The sequence below is a fragment of the Phoca vitulina genome, unplaced genomic scaffold (genome assembly GCF_004348235.1).
Source record: "Phoca vitulina isolate PV1807 unplaced genomic scaffold, GSC_HSeal_1.0 scaffold33, whole genome shotgun sequence".
In the NCBI taxonomy this organism is placed as follows: Eukaryota; Metazoa; Chordata; class Mammalia; order Carnivora; family Phocidae; genus Phoca; species Phoca vitulina.
Genome location: NW_022589736.1, coordinates 19,956,647 through 19,978,785, shown reverse-complemented (window position 1 = coordinate 19,978,785; position 22,139 = coordinate 19,956,647). Strand labels below are relative to the sequence as shown.

Genomic DNA, 22,139 nt, shown 5'->3' with positions numbered 1-22,139 from the left:
CCCTTTTTCAACCAACATCTTATCAATTCCTTTTCTAAAAATATTTTTTATTTTTCATTTTTAGAGTCATATTCTATCCCTTCATAGTAGTTAACCTTATTTTTGGTATATACATAAGTTGTTCTCTCTTTAAAATTTTGGGATACAGTTTCTTCTAACAGACCAAAATATACCCTAAATATCTAGTGTATGGCTTTGTTCTAGTCTCCTCCCTGATCACATTCTCTCCCCCCCTTTTTTTAATTCCTCTTCTTTCTTTTTCAACCAACTTCTTCTCTAATTAATTCCTTTTATAAAATCTTTCATAATTTTCATCTTTACCATCATATTCTATCCCTTCATCATATTTACCCTTATTTTTGTACATATATAAGCTTTTCTTTCTTTAAAATTTTGGGAGGTACTTTCTTCTAACAGACCAAAATATGCCCAAAATCTAGTGTGTGGCACTGATCTATGCACCAGCCTGATCATATTTGATCATATTCTTTTTTTTTAATCTTTTTTTCTTTTTTTTTTTTTCTTTATTCTTTCTTTCCCTTTCTTTTCCCCGGGTTTCAGGTCTCTTCTGATTTGTTTACTGTATATTTTTCTGGGGTCGTTGTTACCCTGTTAGCATTTTGTTCTCTCATTCATCTATTGTCCTCTGGACAAAATGACAAGACGGAAAAAATCACCTCAAAAAAAAGAACAAGGGGCAGTACCGACTGACAGGGACCTAATCGATACAGACATTAGTAAATGTAGGAACTAGAGTTCAGAAAAATGATTTTAAAGATACTAGCTGGGCTTGAAAAAAGCATGGAAGATATTAGAGAAACCCTTCCTGGAGAAATAAAAGAACTAAAATCTAACCAAGTTGAAATCAAAAAGGCTATTAATGAGGTGCAATCAAAATGGAGGCTCTAACTGCTAGGATAAATGAGGCAAAAGACAGAATTAGTGATAAAGAAGACCAAATGATGGACAATAAAGAAGCTGAGAAAAAGAGAGATAAACAACTACTAGATCATGAGGGCAGAATTCGAGAGATAAGTGATACCATAAGAGGAAACAACATTAGAATAATTGGGATCCAAGAAGAAGAAGAAAGAGAGAGAGGGGCAGAAGGTATATTGGAGCAAATTATAGCACAGAACTTCTGAATTTGGGGAAGGAAACAGGCATCAAGGGGAACAGAGAACCCCCCACAAAATCAATAAAAATAGGTCAACACCCCAACATCTAATAGTGAAACTTACGAGTCAAAGACACAAAGAGAAAATCCTGAAAGCAGATCAGGACAAAAGGTCTGTAACCTAGAATGGTAGAAACACTAGATTGGCAACAGACCTATCTACAGAGACCTGGCAGGCGAGAAAGGACTGGCATGATATCTTCAGAGCACTGAATGAGAAAAATATGCAGCCAAGAATACTATATCCAGCTAGGCTGTCATTGAAAATAGAAGGAGAGATAAAAAAGCTTCCAGGACAAACAAAAACTAAAGGACTTTGCCAACACGAAACTAGCCCTACAAGAAATATTGAAAGGGGTCCTCTAAGCAAAGAGAGAGCCTAAAAGTAACATAGACCAGAAAAGAACACAGAAAATATACAGTAACAGTCACCTTACAGGCAATACAATGGCACTAAATTCACATCTTTCAATAGTTACCCTGAATGTAAATGAGCTAAATGCCCCAGTCAAAAGACACAGGCTGTCAGATTAGATTAAAAAAACAAGACCCATCGATATGCTGTCTGCAAGAGACTCTTTTTAGACCCAAAGACACCCCCAGATTGAAAGTGAGGGGGTGGAAAACCTATTATCATGCTAATGGACACCAAAAGAAAGCTAGGGTAGCAATCTTTATATCAGACAAATTAGATTTTAAACTAAAGACTGTAATAAGAGATGAGGAAGGACACTATATCCTACTTAATGGGTCTATCCAACAAGAAGATCTAACAATTGTAAATATCTATGCCCCTAACATGGGAGCAGCCAATTATATAAACCAATTAATAACAAAGGAAAGAAACACATCGACAATAATACAATAATAGTAGGGGACTTTAACACCCCCCTCACTGAAATGGACAGATCATCTAAGCAAAAGATCAACAAGGAAATAAAGACTTTAAATGACACACTGGACCAAATGGACTTCACAGATCTATGCAGAACATTCCATCCCAAAGCAACAGAATACACATTCTTCTCTAGTGCCCATGGAACATTCTCCAGAATAGATCACATCCTAGGTCGCAAATCAGGTCTCAACCGGTACCAAAAGACTGGGATCATTCCCTGCATATTATCGGACCACAATGCTTTGAAACTAGAACTCAATCACAAGAGGAAATTTAGAAAGAACTCAAATACATGGAGGCTAAAGAGCATCCTACTAAAGAATGAATGCGTCAACCAGGAAATTAAAGAAGAATTAAAAAAATCATGGAAACCAATGAAAATGAAAACACAACTGTTCAAAATCTTTGGGATGCAGCAAAGGCAGTCCTAAAAGGAAAGTATATAGCAACACAAGCCTTTCTCAAGAAACAAGAAAGGTCTCAAATACACAACCTAACCCTACACCTAAAGGGCCTGGAGAGAGGACAGCAAATAAAGCCTAAACCCAGCAGGAGAAGAGAAATAATAAAGATCAGAGCAGAAATCAATAAAATAGAAACCAAAAGAAGAGTAGAACAGATCAACAAAACTAGGAGCTGGTTCTTTGAAAGAATTAATAAGATTGATAAACCTCTCACAAGACTTATCAAAAAGAAAAGAGAAATGACCCAAAAAAATAAAATCATGAATGAAAGAGGAGAGATCACAACCAACACCAAAGAAATACAAACAATTATAAGAACATATTATGAGCAACTCTTTGCCAGCAAATTAGATAACCTGGAAGAAAGGGATGCATTCTTAGAGATGTATCAACTACCAAAACTGAACCAGGAAGAAATAGAAAACCTGAACAGACCTATAACCACTAAGGAAATTGAAGCAGTCATCAAAAATCTCCCAACAAACAAAAGCCCAGGGCCAGATGGCTTCCCAGGGGAATTCTACCAAACATTTAAAGAAGAATTAATACCTATTCTTCTGAAACTCTTCAAAAAACTAGAAATGGAAGGAAAACTTCCAAACTCATTTTATGAGGCCACCATTACCTTGATCCCCAAACCAGACAAAGACCCCCTCCAAAAGGAGAATTACAGACCAATATCCCTGTTGAACATGGATGCAAAAATTCTCACCAAAATACTAGCCAATAGGATCCAACAGTACATTAAAAGGATTATTCACCACGACCAAGTCGGATTTATCCCTGGGCTGCAAGGTTGGTTCAACATCCACAAATCAATCAATGTGATACAATACATTGATAAAAGAAAGAACAAGAACCATAGGATCCTCTCAATAGATGCAGAAAAAGCATTTGACAAAGTACAGCATCCTTTCTTGATCAAAACTCTTCAGAGTATAGAGATAGAGGGTACATAACTCAATATCATAAAAGCCATCTATGAAAAACCCACAGTGAATATCATTCTCAATGGGGAAAAACTGAGAGCTTTCCCCCTAAGGTCAGGAACACGGCAGGGATGTCCACTATCACAACTGCTATTCAACATAGTATTAGAAGTCCTAGCCACAGCAATCAGGCAACAAAAAGAAAGAAAAGGCATCCGAATCGGCAAGGAAGAAGTCAAACTCTCACTCTTTGCAGATGATATGACACTTTATGTGGAAAACCCAAGAGACTCCACCCCAAAACTGCTAGAACTCATACAGGAATTCAGTAAAGTGGCAGGATATAATATCAATGCACAGAAATCAGTGGCATTCCTATACACCAACAAGACTAAAGAAAGAGAAATTAAGGAGTCGATCCCATTTACAATTACACCCAAAACCATAAGATACCTAGGAATAAATCTAACCAAAGAGGCAAAGAATCCGTACTCAGAAAACTAGAAAATACTCATGAAAAAAATTGAGGAAGACACAAAGAAATGGAAAAACGTGCCATGCTCATGGATTGGAAGAACAAGTATTGTGAAGATGTCAATGCTACCTAGAGCAATCTACACATTCAATGCAATCCCTATCAAAATACCATCCACTCTTTTCAAGGAAATGGGACAAATAATCCTAAAATTTATATAGAACCAAAAAGACCCCGAATAGCCAGAGGAATGCTGTAAAAGAAAAGCAAAGCTGGCGGCATCACAATTCCGGACTTGAAGCTCTATTACAAAGCTGTCATCATCAAGACAGTATGGCACTGGCACAAAAACAGACACATAGATCAATGGAACAGAATAGAGAGCCCAGAAATGGACCCTCAACTCTATGGTCAACTAATCTTCAACAAAGCAGGAAAGAATGTCCAATGGAAAAAAGACAGTCTCTTCAACAAATGGTGTTGGGAAAATTGGACAGCCACATGCAGAAGAATGAAACTGGACCATTTCCTTATACCATACACAAAAATAGACTCCAAATGGTTGAAAGACCTAAATGTGAGACAGAAGTCCATCAAAATCCTAGAGGAGAACACAGGCAGCAACCTCTTCGACCTCAGCTGCAGCAACTTCTTCCTAGAAACATCGCCAAAGGCAAGGGAAGCAAGGGCAAAAATGAACTATTGTGACTTCATCAAGATATGAACCTTTTGCACAGCAAAAGAAACAGTCAACAAAACCAAAAGACAACCGACAGAATGGAGAAGATATTTGCAAATGACATATCAGATAAAGGGCTAGTATCCAAAGTCTATAAAGAACTTATCAAACTCAACACCCAAAGAACAAACGATCCAATCAAGAAATGGGCAGAAGACATGAACAGACATTTTTCCAAAGAAGACATCCAAATGGCCAACAGATACATGAAAAAGTGCTCAACATCGCTCGGCGTCAGGGAAATCCAAATCAAAACCTCAATGAGATACCACCTCACACCAGTCAGAATGGCTAAAATTAACAAGTCAGGAAATGACAGATGTTGGCAGGGATGTGGAGAAAGGGGAACCCTCCTACACTGTTGGTGGGAATGCAAGCTGGTGTAGCCACTCTGGAAAACAGTATGGAGGTTCCTCAAAAAGTTGAAAATAGAGCTACCGTACAATCCAGCAATTGCACTACTGGGTATTTACCCCAAAGATACAAATGTAGAGAATCGAAGGGGTATGTGCACCCTGATGTTTATAGCAGCAATGTCCACAATAGCCAAACTATGGAAAGAGCCAAGATGTCCATTGACAGGTGAATGAATAAAGAAGATGTGGTGTGTGTGTATATATATATATTAACATCTGTCCATCGACAGATGAATGGATAAAGATGTGGTATACACACACACACACACACACACACACACACACACACACACACACAATGGAATATTATGCAGTCATCAAAAGGAATGAAATCTTGCCATTTGCAATGATGTGGATGGAATTGGAGGGTATTATGCTGCGCAAAATAAGTCAGTCAGAGAAAGACATGTATCATATGATCTCACTGATATGAGGAATTCTTAATCTCAGGAAACAAACTGAGGGTTGCTGGAGTGGTGGTGGTTGGGAGGGATGGGGTGGCTGGGTTATAGACATTGGGGAGGGTATGTGCTATGGTGAGCACTGTGAATTGCGTAAGGTTGTTGACTCACAGACCTGTACCTCTGAAACAAATAATAATTATATGTTAAAAAAAGAAGATAGTAGGAAGGGAAAAATGAAGGGGGGAGAATTGGAGGGGGAGAGGAACCATGAGAGACTATGGACACTGAGAAACAAACTGAGGGTTCTAGAGAGGAGGGGGTAGGGGGATGGGTTAGTCTGGTGATGGGTATTAAAGAGGGCACATATTGAATGAAGCACTGGGTGTTATATGCAAACAATGAATCATGGAACACTACATCAAAAACTAATGATGTAATATATGGTGATTTACATAACATAATAAAATAAAAAATAAATAAATAAAAATAAATAAATAAAACGATGATAATAACTTAAGAGCTCTAATGGAAAAAAGTAGAAACATGCAAAAAAAGATATACAATACAGTTAGAGAGATGGAAATTCTAAGAAAGAATAAAAAATACTAGAGACCAAACCAAACCAAACCAAACCAAACCAAACACTGTAACAGAAATGAAGATTGCCTTTAATAGGGCCCATCTCTTGATTTCAGCTCAGGTCATGATCTTAGGATCATGAGATCAAACCCTGCATAGGCCTCCAATCTCAGTGCAGAGTCTGTCTGAGATTCTCTCTCTCTCTCCCTCGCCCTCTGCACCCCCCCAATTCACGTGTGCACTCTATCTGTCTCTCTTAAATAAATAAATAGAATCTTTAAAAAATAAAGAAAAAATAAACACTTTCTCAGACAAATGAAAATTGAGAGAATCTGTAGCCAATAGACCTGTTTTGTAAGTAATGTTAGGAAAGGAAGATGGCAGCAACATAGGAGGATCCTGGATTTGTCTTGTCCCATGAACACAACTAGATAACTATCAAATCATCCTAAATACCCCAGAAATTGAGCCAAAGACTGACAGAACAAACTCCACAAGTAAAGGGAGAGAGGAGGTCACATTGAAGAAGGTAGAAAGTGTGGAGATGTGGTTTAGAGGAGAAATGGTTGGTGGGTGCTGCAGAGGGGAAGGAGCCATGGTCACTGAGAAGGGTAAGAGATAAAAGAGTACACAGGGAAATGCACAAAGAGAAAGTTTCCCCAAAGTCATTGGCTTGGAAAAGAAGAGCAACTGAATTTTGTGAGTTCTTGCAACTAGGAGGGCTTAAAGTCTGAAATTTTAAAGGTCAGTGAACTTGGCTGGGATAGAGCCCAGAGGGCACTGGGCTACTTCTAGAGAGAAGGCAGGCAAACAACCCGAGGGCAGACAGTGCAGAAACATTGATCTAAAGAACACCTAGGGAATACAGTGGGGAGATTATTCGCTCTTCTCAGAACACATCCATGAAAGGCAAATTTCACTGAGATGTCTCTCCAGGAACAATGGAGTTGGCTGACACCACTTCCCTCCCCCATCTCCCAGCATAAACACAGAGCCACCCAAGGGAAGCAGCTTGGCACCAACACTAGCTACCTAACTTGTTTACACTAAGCTCCACACTCCTGCTCTCTGACAGAACTGCTCTTCTCAGTCAAGCATGCCTCAGTCGTAACACAGCAGCCCCTTCCCCAGAAGACCAGCACAAACCCCTGCCCACATCATGTCTCTCAGCCAGAGAGTTCTGCAGGGCCTCAGTTCTGGTGGAAGTGGTTTCAGGTCTCATTTCACAAGCAGACCAGAGCACTCCTAGTTAAAACTTGTCACATTCAGGCCAGGGACCAAACACTGCCCACAGCAGACGAGAGCCTCTGCAGATGACTGGCCTGAAGGATAGAGCAGCAAGAACACAATAGCAGAGTGCATTCAGCACATTCCAGAGATGCTCCTTGAAGTGCCAGGACCTTGACACTACATGACCTCTTCTTTATGGCCATTATATTCAGGAGGAGTCATAAGTGGCTTTTCTAAGACAGAGAAGAAGCCAGAGACTTAGACAAAAGGCCAAGATGGAGGAATTGATCCCAAATGAAAGAACAAGATAAGGCCACAGCCAGAGATACAAGTGAAACAGATATAAGAACACCCCTGATGGAGAATTTATTTATTTATTTATTTATTTATTTATTTATTTATTTATTTTTAAATATTCTATTTATTTGACAGAGAGAGACACAGCGAGAGAGGGAACACAAGCAGGGAGAGTGGGAGAGGGAGAAGCAGGCTTACCACTGAGCAGGAAGCCCGATGTGGGGCTCGATCCCAGGACCTGAGATCATGACCTGAGCTGAAGGCAGATGCCCAACGACTGAGCCACCCAGGCTCCCCCGATGGAGAATTTAAAACAACAATCATAAGGATCCTCATCGTGCTTGAGAAAAGAATAAAAGACATTAGTGAGACCCTTAACACAGAGATAAAAGAGTTAAAAAAGAATCAGAGATAAAGAGTGCAATAAGTTAGATTGGAAACAGACTTGATGCAATAAACAGCAGGCTAGAGCCTGGCATGGGGCTCGATCTCATGACCCTGAGATCATGACCTGAGCCAAAACTAAGAATAAGATACCCCACTGACTGAGCCAGGCCCCCAGACAAACTAGATTTTAAACCAAAGACTATAGCAAAAGATGAAGAAGGGCACCATATCATAATAAAGGGGACAATCCAACAAGAAGATGTAACAGTTGTAAATATTTAGGCACCCAATATGGGAGCACCCAAATATATAAAACAATAACAAACATGAACTAATTGATAATAATACAATAATAGAGGGAACTTTAACACCCCACTTACATCAATGGACAGATTATCTAAACAGAAAATAAACAAGGAAACAATGGCTTTGAAATTCTTCAAAGAGAAGGAAAATGATATCCATCAGAAACTCAGATCTAAATAAAGGAAGGAACAGTATTGGGAAAGCAATAAATAAAACACATCAGTGGCTTCCAAGTTTTGGCAAAATCTTTTAATTACAATTTTCTTAATTGATCTAAAAGAGAACAGTTTGTTCAAAATAGTAACAGCCACAAGGTATTTGATGATTATAGTTTGCATATAAGTGAAATGAATGACAACAGTGATGCAAGGGACAGGAGGGAGGAATTAGGAATATTTTGTTATTATAAGATACTTGCATTGCATGAAGAAATATGAAGCTATTTGAAAGTGGAGTTGGATTAGTTGTAAATGAAGTTCACGAGCTCAGAGCAAGCACTAAAAAATGGGTAATAAAGGAAGTATAATTGAAATACTAAAAAAGGAAACAAAAAAGAAGCATATAAAATCCTCATTTAAAACTACAAAGGCATAACCGAAGTGGAAGACAAAAATAAGAACAAACAACAAGGGCAACGAATAGAAAACACTAACACACAGACCCCCAGAACATATATTTAGTAGAAATTCAAGAAGACCAGAACAGAGGGACTAAAAGAGAATTACTAGAAAAGAATAACATACCATTTCCACAAGTGATGAAATACATGCATTCTGAGCATTGAAAAATCTAAATAAAAATATATTCATGATCTGTACTCATCATAGTGACATTTTCAAACATTAGAGATAAATATTTTTTTTAAAAATCTGCATAACACTGAAAATTAGATGGGCTCAGCCTTCTCAATGACTACAGTAGATATCAGGAAATCAAGAACCATCACCATGTACTTAGAAATAAAATAAACAGACTTTCTTTTGAAAATTGTCTGACCTGATTGATTATTATTTAGGAGTGAGGCCATTAAAAACATTTTAAGTTTATAACATAAATATTAAGCAAGCCCATCACCACAGATCTTTTCTAAATAAAAGAACAATTAATTAGTCAGCAAACCTTTTCAAGAAGGAAAAGAAATCAAGGACATGAAATAAAAGAAACAATGGTAAATAAAGAAAATGATAGGGATGCCTGGGTGATTCAATCAGTTAAGCATCTGCATTCAGCTCAGGTCATGATCCCAGGGTCCTGGCATCAAGCCCTTCGTTGGGCTCCCAGTTTAGCGGGGGAGTCTGCTTCTCCCTCTGCCTCTGCCCCTCCCCTGGGCTTGTGCTCTCTCTCTCTCCCTCAAATAAATAAATAAAATCTTAAAAAAAGAAAGAAAGAAAATGATAAAGATAAAAGACCAAAAACCAAAGACCTTAACAAACTTACTTCACCAAAGAAGATATATGGATGGCAAATAAGCATATGAAATGGTGCTCCATATCATAAGGCATTAGGGAAATGCAAACCAAAACAAAGAGATATCATTACACACCTATTAGCATGGCCAGAATCCAGGACACAGACAATGCCAAATGCTGGAGAGGATGTAAAGTAACAAGATCTCTCATTCATTGTTGATGGGAATGAAAAATGGTTACCTTCACTTTGGAAGACAGCTTGGCAGTTTCTTACAAAACTAAACATATTCTTACTATGTGATCCAGCAATCATGGCCCTTAGCATTTACCCAAAAGAGTTGAAAACTTAGATCCACACAAAAACATTCACATGGATGTTTATAGCAGCTGTATTCATAATTGCTTGGAAGCAACCAATATGTCCTTCAGTAGGTGAATAAGCTCTGGTACATCCAGACAATGGAATATGATTTACTATTAAAAAGAAATAAGCTACCAAGCCATGAAAAAACATAGAGGAACCTTAAATGCATATTACTAAATGAAGGAAGTCAATCTAAAAAGGCTACATATTGTATAATTCCAACTATATGACATTCCAGAAAAGGCAAAACTATGGAGAAAGTAAAATCTACACGGAAGCAGAAAAAAATAGCTATTACTTTCTGCTGTAATAAAATTTTAAAGTACTAATTTAAGAAAAGACTAACAATATGCCCCCTCAAAAAAAAAGAAAGAAAGAAAGAAAGAAAGAAAGAAAGAAAGAAAGAAAGAAAAGCAGTGGAAAGAAAAATAAACAGAAATCACAAATTTAAAGTTAGATTAAAAGAAAGAATCTCAATCACAAACAATGAATCATGGAACACTATATCTAAAACTAATGATGTAATGTATGGGGATTAACATAACAATAAAAAAATTTAAATTAAAAAAAAAAAAAGAAAGAAAGAATCTCATTGACACCAGTGAAAGGGAGAGCTAGTACATTTTGATAGAAGCCTTTTAATACTTTTCTTTTTGGTTCCCACAAAATTATCTCCTAATGATAAGAAAATAATAAAATTTACAAAATGAAAATAGCTAACCTAGTATAAGTCTTCCTTTACACTGTTGATAATAAGATTCTTTACTTCCACTATCTATGGCAAATATAGTTTCAATAAAATATACTCAGTATCTTCATCAAGACCCCTGATGAAATGTCTTCATACCACTCACAATAAATCACAATTCTGAAAATAATATATAAAGAATACTATTTTTTTTTACTTCCTACCTTCATCACTACTTTGATCCTGCTGGGGTACAGACTGTAACGTAGGAACTTCTCTTGCTTTTGTGCGCATCCAGGAAATTTGCCCAGCAGATGTTTCTGACACCCAGTCACACATGTCAAATTCAAATCCACAGACCTGATACACTACAGAAAGGCGGAAAAGATAATGGTGGACCATCATAGTCTACTAGAATGGCTACTTAGCCATAGTTGTTGTAATCAAGGCTTAACACACACACACACACACACACACACACACACACACACACACACTAATTCATACTTAGAAATTTTGGTTCAACAAGCCTTGGAGTATACCAGTGTATCTGTTTTTCAAAAACTCGTCCTTGATCAAGATGGGCATCCTCCCAAAGGAAAACCATTGCCATTCAAAAGTGAAAAGATGTTTTTACTTCTTCTTGTACAACTGCTCCAGTTAACAATTTTTTAAATGGCATACATACTATCTGACCTGACCTATCTTATGGAACTAAGTAGTTTAAATCATTTGCTAGTCATAATCACATTGAAATTTTAAAGAAGAAACACTGGATATAATTCAAAGATGGTCTTTAATGGAACTATTTTACAGAACAACATCACCTTAAGTTGACATATTTAGTATCTTTCATGCTTTGAATAAACCACAGACTACCAATAACACTTCGGCTAAACTTAGGACATAAATATCAACAAAGTTTGGCAAATGAGTATCCGTAGTAGTGGTCTGAATTACTCCCAGTGGTCCCAGTCTCATGGATGGCTACATACCATCACGGTGGGCATCTCAATTTAACACTTACACCTCAATCCTTCATCTGTAGAATCAGAACTGCAGAGACTTGTATCTAGATGGCACGGTTCCTGCTCCGTATTCAATGTTTCTGGACATGGTAAAATTTCATCTGTTAAATTTAAAGATTGGCAAGAAGTGAGATGTAGTAAGGAAAGACACATGTATTTCTTAAGACGTTAGCATTTGTTCTAGAAAGCACTCTCCACCCAACACCTCTCTGTGGCAGCATCTCCCCTCAGGCAACCCCATTACACACAGAGAGAGACAGAAACAGAGAGAACAATACAACTATTCCAGTGTTTCTGGATTTTAACCAGATCTCTGTGGTGACTACCAAGCCCCCAGACCAAATCTTCCATGTTTCCATGGAAGTAACATGGCCTAATGTGGAAACAAAAAGCCTATCATTAGGAGCATAATCGAACATGTGTCATCTATAACATAGGCTGTCCTCTTTAACTGGAAGCTGATCTACTGGAACTACTGTCCCTGCAATATTCTCCATTGTGTCTGTTTCTCCCTCTACCGCCCTCCCAACACAGGGCTGGAAACTGGACTAGGTATCCTTCCTGTCCTGTTGCCACTTCCAGACAATTCTCACTCTCCCCTCCTGAAATACCTGAGCTGCAATCCTGACAAGAACCACAAGCCCTGGGATCAGCCACCACATGGGCTCTGGTGGGGGAAATGTGCACGGGGGCCTCGCCACAAGTAGCATGGGCCCAGATGAGTGCCCCAGGCATTTCCAGTCAAAGGCATCACTATGGGTAGGCTGAGACCTCCAGGAAATTCACCACCTCCTCCAGCCTGCATCTGTGGGGCTGAAGGTGAGTGAGGAAGAGCCCACCACCATGCTGATCGAAATGGTTTTATATCGGTGACTACTCACTCCATTGCATTGTGGCCATCCCACCACATTTTCCTTTCTTTCTTTTTCCTCCATTCCTAGATAGCTATTCAAAACCCTTTACCCCCTCCTTCAACTTCCAATTCCTCCTTCCCCATCATCATTCTCAGATAATCATGTTGCTTCACATTTCACTGGGAAAATGAGAGGAAACAGCAGAAAATTTCACAAGTCCCACCACCCATCTCCCTGCCCATGTTTCTACAGAAAATCATCTCCTCTTCCCTGTTGTAGGAATCATCCCAGCAATTTCCTCCCCTCTTTTACATCAACAGGCTTTCTTTCACTTCAGTACACAATGGGGCCAAAATTTCACCCATCTTAAGAAAACCCTCTGACCCTCCAACCCCCTCCAACTAACTTTGCTAAGTTCTACCTATTTACATTGACTTCAACACCAATTCTCTCCCCACATCCTTGTTCTAGTGAGGTATTTTGATTTTTTTTTAATGAGGCAAAATTCACATCACATAAAATTCACCATTTTAACCATTTTAAAGTGTACAATTCAGTGACTTTTATACATTCACAATATTGTTCAATTATCACCACTAACTCCAAAACATTTTCATCACCCCAAAATAAAACACATACCCATTATAAGTCATTCCCCATTCTCTGCTCCTCCTCAGACTCTGGCAATGACTAATCTCCTTTTCATCTCTATAGATTTGCCTTTTCTGGACATTTCATATAAATAGAATCATACAATATATGGATGACTTTGGTATTCGACTTCTTTAATTTAGCATAATGTTTTCAAGGTTCACTCATGTTGTTGCATATATCAGAACCTTTTTTCTTTTCTGTACCCTTACCACTCCACTGAAAGTGCATATATCAGCAATGACCTCTATACTGCTAAATCCAACATTTAATTTTTCCTCCTTGTCACACCTGACATGTCAGTAATATTGGTCATAGTTGATCATTGCCTTTTTCATGAAACCTTTTCTTTGCTAGGTTCTGATACATGATTCTCTCCTGGTTTTCCTCTTAAATTACTAGCTGTTCATTCTCAGTCTCCTTTGCTGGTTTTCCCTCATTTCTTCCACATTACACAAAGTAACATGAAAATGCCCCAGAGCTCAGTCCTTGGATCTCTTCTCTTCTCTACATCCACAATCTTGTTAATATCACCTCATCTTGTGCGTTTAAAACACTTCCTAAATGCCAATGACCCATAAAATTATATTTCAGGCCCAGCTTCACTGGACTCCAATATTAATATCCTGTTGCTGTCTTGGCCCTTTCATTTGGAGAGCTAACATGCATCTTGATAGAAATGGGTCTAAAACTAAATGTCTGATTCTGTCTACCCAGACTTTATCCTCCTGCTTTTCTTCCCATCTCAGCTCATAACAATGCCATCCATCCTACTTCAGGAAGAAATCTGGATCCATGACCCATCTCTTGCTCTCCATCATGCCATCCATCAGCACATCTTTCCTTTACCTATAAAACAACATCCAGAATCTCACTATGTCCTACCACCTCTGCCACTACTACCAATTCTGACTCAAGGGAGTATCAGTCTTTCTGGATTACACTAATAACTCATTTTGCCCCCTTGTTGCTGCCCTTGCCCCCTTCTGACTTTTAAATATGTGAAGCAGATCATGTTTCCTCTGCTCAAAATTGCTACATGGGTTTCTGTCCTTCACAGAATAAATGCAGAAGCCCTTACCACGATCTTCCTCATACAAACCAGGAAGACTCTTGCCTTAGGACCTTTGCATTTACGGTTCCTTCTAAAATACGCATGGCTTTCTCCCTCAACTCCTTGGGGATTTTTTTTTTTTTTTGCTCATAAATATGTTCTCCATGTACCATGCCTGACTACTCTATTTAAAACTTCATCTTACCTTCACCTGTGGCACTTCTTATCTCGGCTTTCTGGTTTATTTTTCTCCATAGCACATATCACCACTTGACATAAAATTTTGTTTTTATTTGTTTAGTGTCTTTCTCTCTTAACACAGGGATTGCTGTTTGTTTTTTTACTGCTATCTCCGCATTGTCTGAAATAACTCTTGGCACAACATAGGTGCTCAATATATACTTGTTTAAGGACTGAATAAATACATGACCTAAGAATAATTCAACAAAATACTTGAAAATACCATAGATAGTGTGTAAATTGTTTATACTTTTATCTGGAATAAAATTGAAGCAACTGGTTATAAAACAATTTATGAACAACATCCATAAGCTGATTTCTTATAACGGGAGCTTATAAATGATGAATATGCAAAGCCTCTTGAATGTAAGATCCACTGAAAATAAAACTGCATTGTCAATTAAGGGAGTGTGGGTAATGAACGAAGCTAAGATTGCACAATAACAATTAACATGAAACAATTAAAACTGTAATTTTTGTAGATTCACATAATAGCTGCAGATCTTCTGCCCCCTGGAGCTAAATAATTAAGTAGTGGCCATAGTTCAACTAAATGTTGTATATTATCTCTAATTTTTCACTATTTATACAAGACAAAAAACTCACAAAAGTACTATAAACAAAAATAGCAAAATAGTCAAGTATAAATTATATGTATTAAAAATGTAGCTTGTGTCAATTGATATTAAATATCTTTCACTAATGTCAACCATTATACTACCTTCATCCTCCAAACTGGAATTTGTAACCATAAAAGCAGTAGATGGGAGTATGAGTCGACAATCAATTAATCTCCTGGGCACCTCTTTTTATTTTAGTGTATTCAGTCTCAGAGCTCAAAACTATTTAATGATGTCAATTATCTAAATTTATATTCATATGCATTTTCTCTACATCCCCACCCTCTTTCTTTCTCATTGTTATATTACACCCACAATCTAGCTGCAGAAAATTATTTTGGGGATTTTAAAATCCTCTCTCCATGATACATGTTCATCAGGATGAAGCATTGCTAACCATTTTAAGGTCTCTATACCAATGAAGACACATTTCCTTCAAATCTTATCTTGTACAAGCAAGCTGTGTAAAATTGGCCAGACTCTCTCTCAGATGGTACAGAATGAAGTCCAAGTCTCAAGGCCATTGCAGTAAAAGTTATAATTGACATCCACTTTTGATTCCAGGGGCTTTAGACAATTTCCTTGTCAATTTTCTTAAATTAGTAATGAATTTCAAGGAACAGTTATTAGATCTTAAAAGGTAGCTAGAAGTTAATAAGACAAAAAAGGTAACTAACTAGGTCCTTAGGTATTTAACTGGATAATATGTATGCACCATTCAGGTTCTCATTAAAGTATGATTTGTGTATTTGGGGCCTTCATAAATGAGATGAAGGCAACATCCTGACAAACCAATCTAAGAATATTCAGAGAATATTCACAATATTCTGATTATGAGCCACAGCATGCAATTTTTTATAAAAAATTATAATAAGCAATTTATTGAAAAATCAGTGACTAAACACATACTTATTTATTCACAGTCACAAAGCTAGACTTTTCTTTCATATATGCTACTTTGGTAAAATCTAAAAAGATCCTTCTTTCAATGAATGTGCATGAATTTTCTTGGAAAAGGGCAGTAGTTAGAATGATACTGTTTGAAGGTGTGGGAAAAATCTAAAGGAGTCCTGTAATATTAGAAAAAGAATTTAGTGGAATTGTCCAACTTACCAAATGTTCAGATACCATAAGGATACCTATACCTATACCGTAAGCACTTTTATAAAGTTGTTCACATTTTTATAGTAAAGAGAAATGTATACAGCAAAACAATGAAGTTATGCTTTTTCTTTAAAGATAATACTTACTTAGTGCTCTATGTGGCAGCTTCCTCACCATCAGAATTGTTTCAACTTTAAAAAGTTACTATTTCTTCTTTAAATATATTTAACTTACATATCATAAAATGAATTCAGACATTTGGTTATCCAGTTCTATGAGTTTTGGCAAAAATAAACCCATGATCTTTTTTCAATCAATCAATACTCCATTTATTTAGTCAGATCTTCTTGATGTCTTTGATCATTACTTTGTAGTTTTCAGAATACAAACCCAGCATATATTTTGTGAGATTTATATGTAAGAATTTACTTTGATTGTATTACAAATGGCGCTATTTTTCCAATTCCAGTTTCCAATTGTTCATTGCCATTGTAGAGAAATACAATTGATTTTATACTGACTTTGTATCCTGCTACTACGATAAACTCATTTACTAATTCTAGAAGTTTTTAAAATAAATTCTATGCTATTTTATCCATAGACAATTACGTTACCTGCAAACATGGATAGATTTATTTCCTCTGTTCCAGTTGTATGCCTTTACTTGTATGTCTTGCCTTATTGCATTGGCTGGCTTTGCAGTATGTCATTGAATACAAGTGGTAAGAGTGGACGGGTGTCACCGCCTCCTTCCCAGTTTCAGAGGTGAAGCATTCACTTTCATAATGGGTATGATGTTAGCTGTTGGGTCTTTGTCTATGCCCTTTATTAGGTTATAGATGTCCATAGTTTGCTGAGGTTTTTAATTATGGCTGTATGTTGAATTTTGTCAAATGCTTTTTCTGCATCTACTAAGATCATCATGTGCTTTTCTTCTTTTGTCTGTTAACAAGGTAAATTACACTGATTGCTTTCCAAACATTGAACCAACTGTGCATCTCCTGAATGATTTTAATGTATTCTCTTTCTAAAATATTACTGGATTCCATTTGCTAATATGTTGTTAAAGATCTTTTGTGATAGCAACATTGGTCTGTAGCTTTCTTTTCTTATAATATCTTTGTTCAGTTTTGGTGTTAGGGCAAAGCTGCCCTTGTAGACTAAGGTAACAAGTATTATCTTCACTTTTATTTTCTGGAATAGAATGTATAAAACTTGTGTTATTTTTTTCCCTAAGTATTTGATACAATTTTCCAGTGAGACCATGTGGTCCTGAAGTTTTCTTTAATGGAAGATTTTTACTATGAGTCCTATTTCTTTAATAAACATAAAACTACTGGGGCGCCTGGGTGGCTCAGATGGTTAAACGTCTGCCTTCGGCTCAGGTCATGATCTCAGGGTCCTGGGATCGAGTCCCACATCGGGCTCCCTGCTCCTTGGGAGCCTGCTTCTCCCTCTGCCTTTCTCTCTCGCTCTCTCATGAATAAATAAATAAAATCTTTAAAAAATAAAAAAATAAAAAAATAAACATAAAACTACTCAAGTTAATCACTTTCTTCTTGAATGTCTTTTGATCATTGTGACTTTCAAGGAATTTGTTCATTTCACATAAATTGTTGTATTTACATGCATAGAGTTTTTGGTAGTTATTTCCTTATTCCTATTATCCTCTTAGTACCCATAGAGTAAATAGTACCTTATTTCACTCCAAATTAGGTAATATGTGCCTTTTCTCTTTTTTTCTTGGTCAATCCAGCTAGAATTTATCAATTTTGGTTACCTCTTCAAAGAACCAGCTTTTGGTTTTGATAATTTTCCCATCTTAAATTCCATTATTTATTGTCTTTATATGTATTATTTTCCCACTGCTTGATTTAGTTTTTATATGTTCTTCTTTTTCTACTTTCACTAGATGGATAGTTAAATTTAGTGGCTTGAGAGCTTTCTTCTTCCCTAATAAAAATTTTATATCAATTATTTTTTTCTAAGCATTGCTTTAGCTGTGTTACACAAATTTTAGTAAGTTATATTTTCATTTTCTTTCAGTTCAAAATACTTGGCTATTTCAAAGTATGTTTTATTTAAATGTGTGACATTTAATTTCCAAATGACTGTGGATGTCCCAGATTTGTAGTTTAATTTCATTTTGCTCAGAGGATATATTTTTTACCATTTCAATTGTTTTAACATTCTTAAGGTTTGTTCTGCAGCCCCAGTAGTACTGCTAAGCCATACTGGAGACTGGAAAATTCAGTAATACTATCTGCATTTAATATTTTTATATTTGTTCATCTTTGATTTTTTTCATTAACTGTGAACTTTTAATATGAGGTATTAAAATATTATTTATATTAATTAGTGCTTGTCTCACTCTGCTCCAGCTGCTATAACAAAGTACCATAGATTAGATGGCTTAAGGAACAAAAATTTATATTCTCACAGTTCAGGAGCCTGGAGGTACAAGATCAGGGTGTTAGCATGATTGGGTTCTCATAAAGGTCCTCTTCCTGGCTTGTACATGGCTACCTTCTCACTGTGTCTTCACATGACAAAGGGAGAGGGTGAGAGAGAAGGAGAGAGAAAGACAGGGGTGGTGGGGAGGGAGACGGAGAGGGTTGGAGGGGGAGAGAGAGAGATCTCCTCTTCTTACAAGGCCACAGTCCTTCCTGTCTTATTAGGACCCCACCCTTATGATCTTATTGAATCTTAATTACCTAAAACACTATCTCCAATATAGTCACATTTGGGGTTAGAGCTTCCACATTTGAAGTTTGGAGGGGACATAATTTGGTCCGTAATAACAAGTTTTTAGTGTCCCTTTGAATTCTACGTCTGTGAGAGTATGTCACTTGCCTCCGTATAGTCTTGCCACTGGGCCCAGGCTATAGTCTACCTTAGTGAATGTTCCACATGCACTTAAAAGGAGTTGAAGTTTTAAATTACTGCTATAGTTTTAAATTACTTTTTAAAAATATCAATTATTTCAAGTAGGTAGATAATTTTCTCCCTTCCCATAGGTTGCCTTTTCATTTTGTTGATTGTTTCTTTTGCTGTGCAGAAGTTTTTTGGTTTGATGTATAGTTTCATTTGTTGATTTTTCTTTTGTTGCTTGTGTTTTTGGTGTCATATCCAAAAAAAAAAAAGTTGCCAAGATTAATGTCATAGAGATTTTCCCCTATGCTTTCACTATAAGTTTTATGGATCCAGGTCCTATGTTTAAGTCTTTAATCCATTTAGGGTTAATTTTTATTAGTGGAATAAGATAAGGGTCCAATTTTATTTTTCTCCATGTGGCTGTCAGTTTTCCCAACACCATTTATTGAAGAGGCTATCTTTTCTCCATTAAGTATTCTTGACTCCCTATCAAATATTAGTTGATCTATACACAGTGTTTTATTTCTGGGTTCTCTATTCCGTTCCATTGATCTATGTGTCATTTTTTATGCCAGTCAAGACTTTTAATTAGGATAGCTTTGTAGTCTAATTTAAAATCAGGAAGTAGGATGCCTCTGGCTTTGTTCTTTCTCAGGATTGCTTTGGCTATCTGGGGTCTTTTGTGGTTCCATACAAATTTTAGGACTTTTTTTCCACAGGTTTTGCAAATTCTTGCTGATTTTTTTTGTATACTTTTTCTATTATTTATTGAGAGATGTGTATTCAAGTTTCCTTGTATAATTGTAGATTTGCCTATTTCTTCTTTTATTTCTTCATACTGTTTTTAGGTGCATACATATTTAAGACTGTTCTGTCTTCTTAGTGAATTTACCCTTTCATCATTATATAATATCCTTCTTTATCCCTATTAATTTTCCTTGTTCTGAAGCACATATTGTTTGATATTAATATAGCCACACCACCACCTGTTAATCCCTTTACTTTTTAAAAATTCTTTATTTATTGTTCCTTTTTTTTAAAGTGGAGTTGACACATAATGTTACATTAATTTCAGGTGTCCAACCTAGTGATCCACAAATCTATACATTATCCTGTGCTCACAAGTGTAGCTACAATTTGTCACCATACAACACTATTACAGCACCATTGACTATAGTCTCTACCTTGTATCTTTTATCCTCATGACCTATTCATTCCATAAGTGGAAGCCTGTAATGCCACTCCCCTTCACCCATTTTACCGATCCCTCCATCCCCCTCCCCGCTGGCAACAGTCAGTTTGTTCTCTATATTTACAGATCAATTTCTGCTTTTGGTTTATTTATTCATTTGGGTTTTTTTTAATTCCACAGACAATTAAAATCATATGGTGTTTGCCTTTCTGTCTGGCTTATTTCACTTATCAAAATACCCTCTAGTTCCATCCATGTGGTCACAAATGGCAAGACCTCATCCTTTTTTATGGCTGCATAATATTCGTGTGTGTGTGTGTGTGTGTGTGTGTACACACCACATCTTCTTTATTCATTTGTCTATTGATGGACACTTAGGTTGCTTCCATATCTTGGCTATTGTAAATAATGCTGCAATAAACACAGGAGTGCATATATCTTTTTGAATTAGTGTTTTTGTTTTCTTTGGGTAAATACCCAATAGTGGAATTATTGGATCATATGGTATTTCTATTTTTAATTTTTTGAGGAATCCCCATATTTTTTCCACAGTGACTTCACCAATGTACATTTCCACCAATAGTACATGAGAGTTTCTTTTCCTTCACACCTTCAGCAGGATTTGTTATTTCTTGTCATTTTCATTTTAGCCATTCTGACAGGCATAAATAATATATCATTGTGGTTTTTGATGTTAATTTCCCTGATGATGAGTGATGTTGAGCATCTTTTCATGTGTCTGTTGGCCATCTGTATGTCTTCTTTGGGAAAATGTCTATGCAGATCATCTGCCCATTTTATAATTGGATTGTTTGGGGTTTTTTACTGTTGAGTTGTAGAATTTCTTTATATATTTTGATAATTACATCTATTGGATATATTTTTGGAAATATCTTCTTATATTCAGTAGGTTTCCTTTTCATTTTGTTGATGGTTTCCTTAGCTGGGCAAAAGCTTTTTATTTTTGTGTAGCCCAAATAGTTTATTTTTGTTTTTGTTTTCTTGCCTGAGAAGACATATCTAGAAAAACACTGCAATGGCCAATCTCAAAGACATTACTATCTATATTTACTTCTAGGAGTTTTATGGCTTCATGTCTCACATTTAGGTCTTCAATTCATTTTAGGTTAATTTTTGTATATGGTGTAAGTGGTCCAGTTTCATTCTTTTGTATGTAGCTGTCCAGTTTCCCAGCACCATTTATAAGAGACTACCTTTTCCCCAATGTGTATTCTTCCCTACTTTGTCATAGATTAATTAACCATATTTGAATCCCTTCACTTTTAATTAATCTATATCATTATTTTTTAAATGAGCTTTTGTAGTCAAAATGTAGTTAGCTCTTATCTTTCATCCAATCTGACAACCTCTGACTTCCAAAAGCAATACATATGCCGCTTATATTTAATGTAATTATTTTATCATTATAACTAAATTAGCAACTTTATTATTTCTCAGTTTGTGTCCTCTGCATTTATTATACTTTGTGCTCTTTACCACCACCCTACTATCATTTCTGCCTTCACCATCTGTTTTTCTTTGTCTTCTAGTGGATTATTTCAATATTTTAATATTTTTATGCACAATTTTAGTGTATCTATTTTCCTTTACTTATATCTTTTTAGTGTTCACTCTAGGGATAATAATATGCACACCTCAGTTTAACACTCTACATAGAGTTTGTTAGCATTTCAAAAAAAATGTAGACATCTTAAAGCTATGGACTTCTACACTCCCAACTTTATGGTATACTTACCATA

At 36.4% G+C, this 22,139-nt stretch overlaps 1 protein-coding gene across 1 annotated transcript in view; it reads right to left on the bottom strand.

The window, feature by feature from the left end:
- Positions 1-22,139, bottom strand: part of MALRD1 (MAM and LDL receptor class A domain containing 1) — an 803,589-nt gene that overhangs the window by 714,741 nt on the left and 66,709 nt on the right. Inside the window, exons 7-8 of the mRNA XM_032425534.1 lie at positions 11,790-11,891; positions 10,987-11,130 (exon numbers count right to left, since the gene is read on the bottom strand). Coding sequence (XP_032281425.1) covers positions 10,987-11,130; positions 11,790-11,891 — 246 coding nt within the window. The remainder of the gene's footprint in view (positions 1-10,986; positions 11,131-11,789; positions 11,892-22,139) is intronic.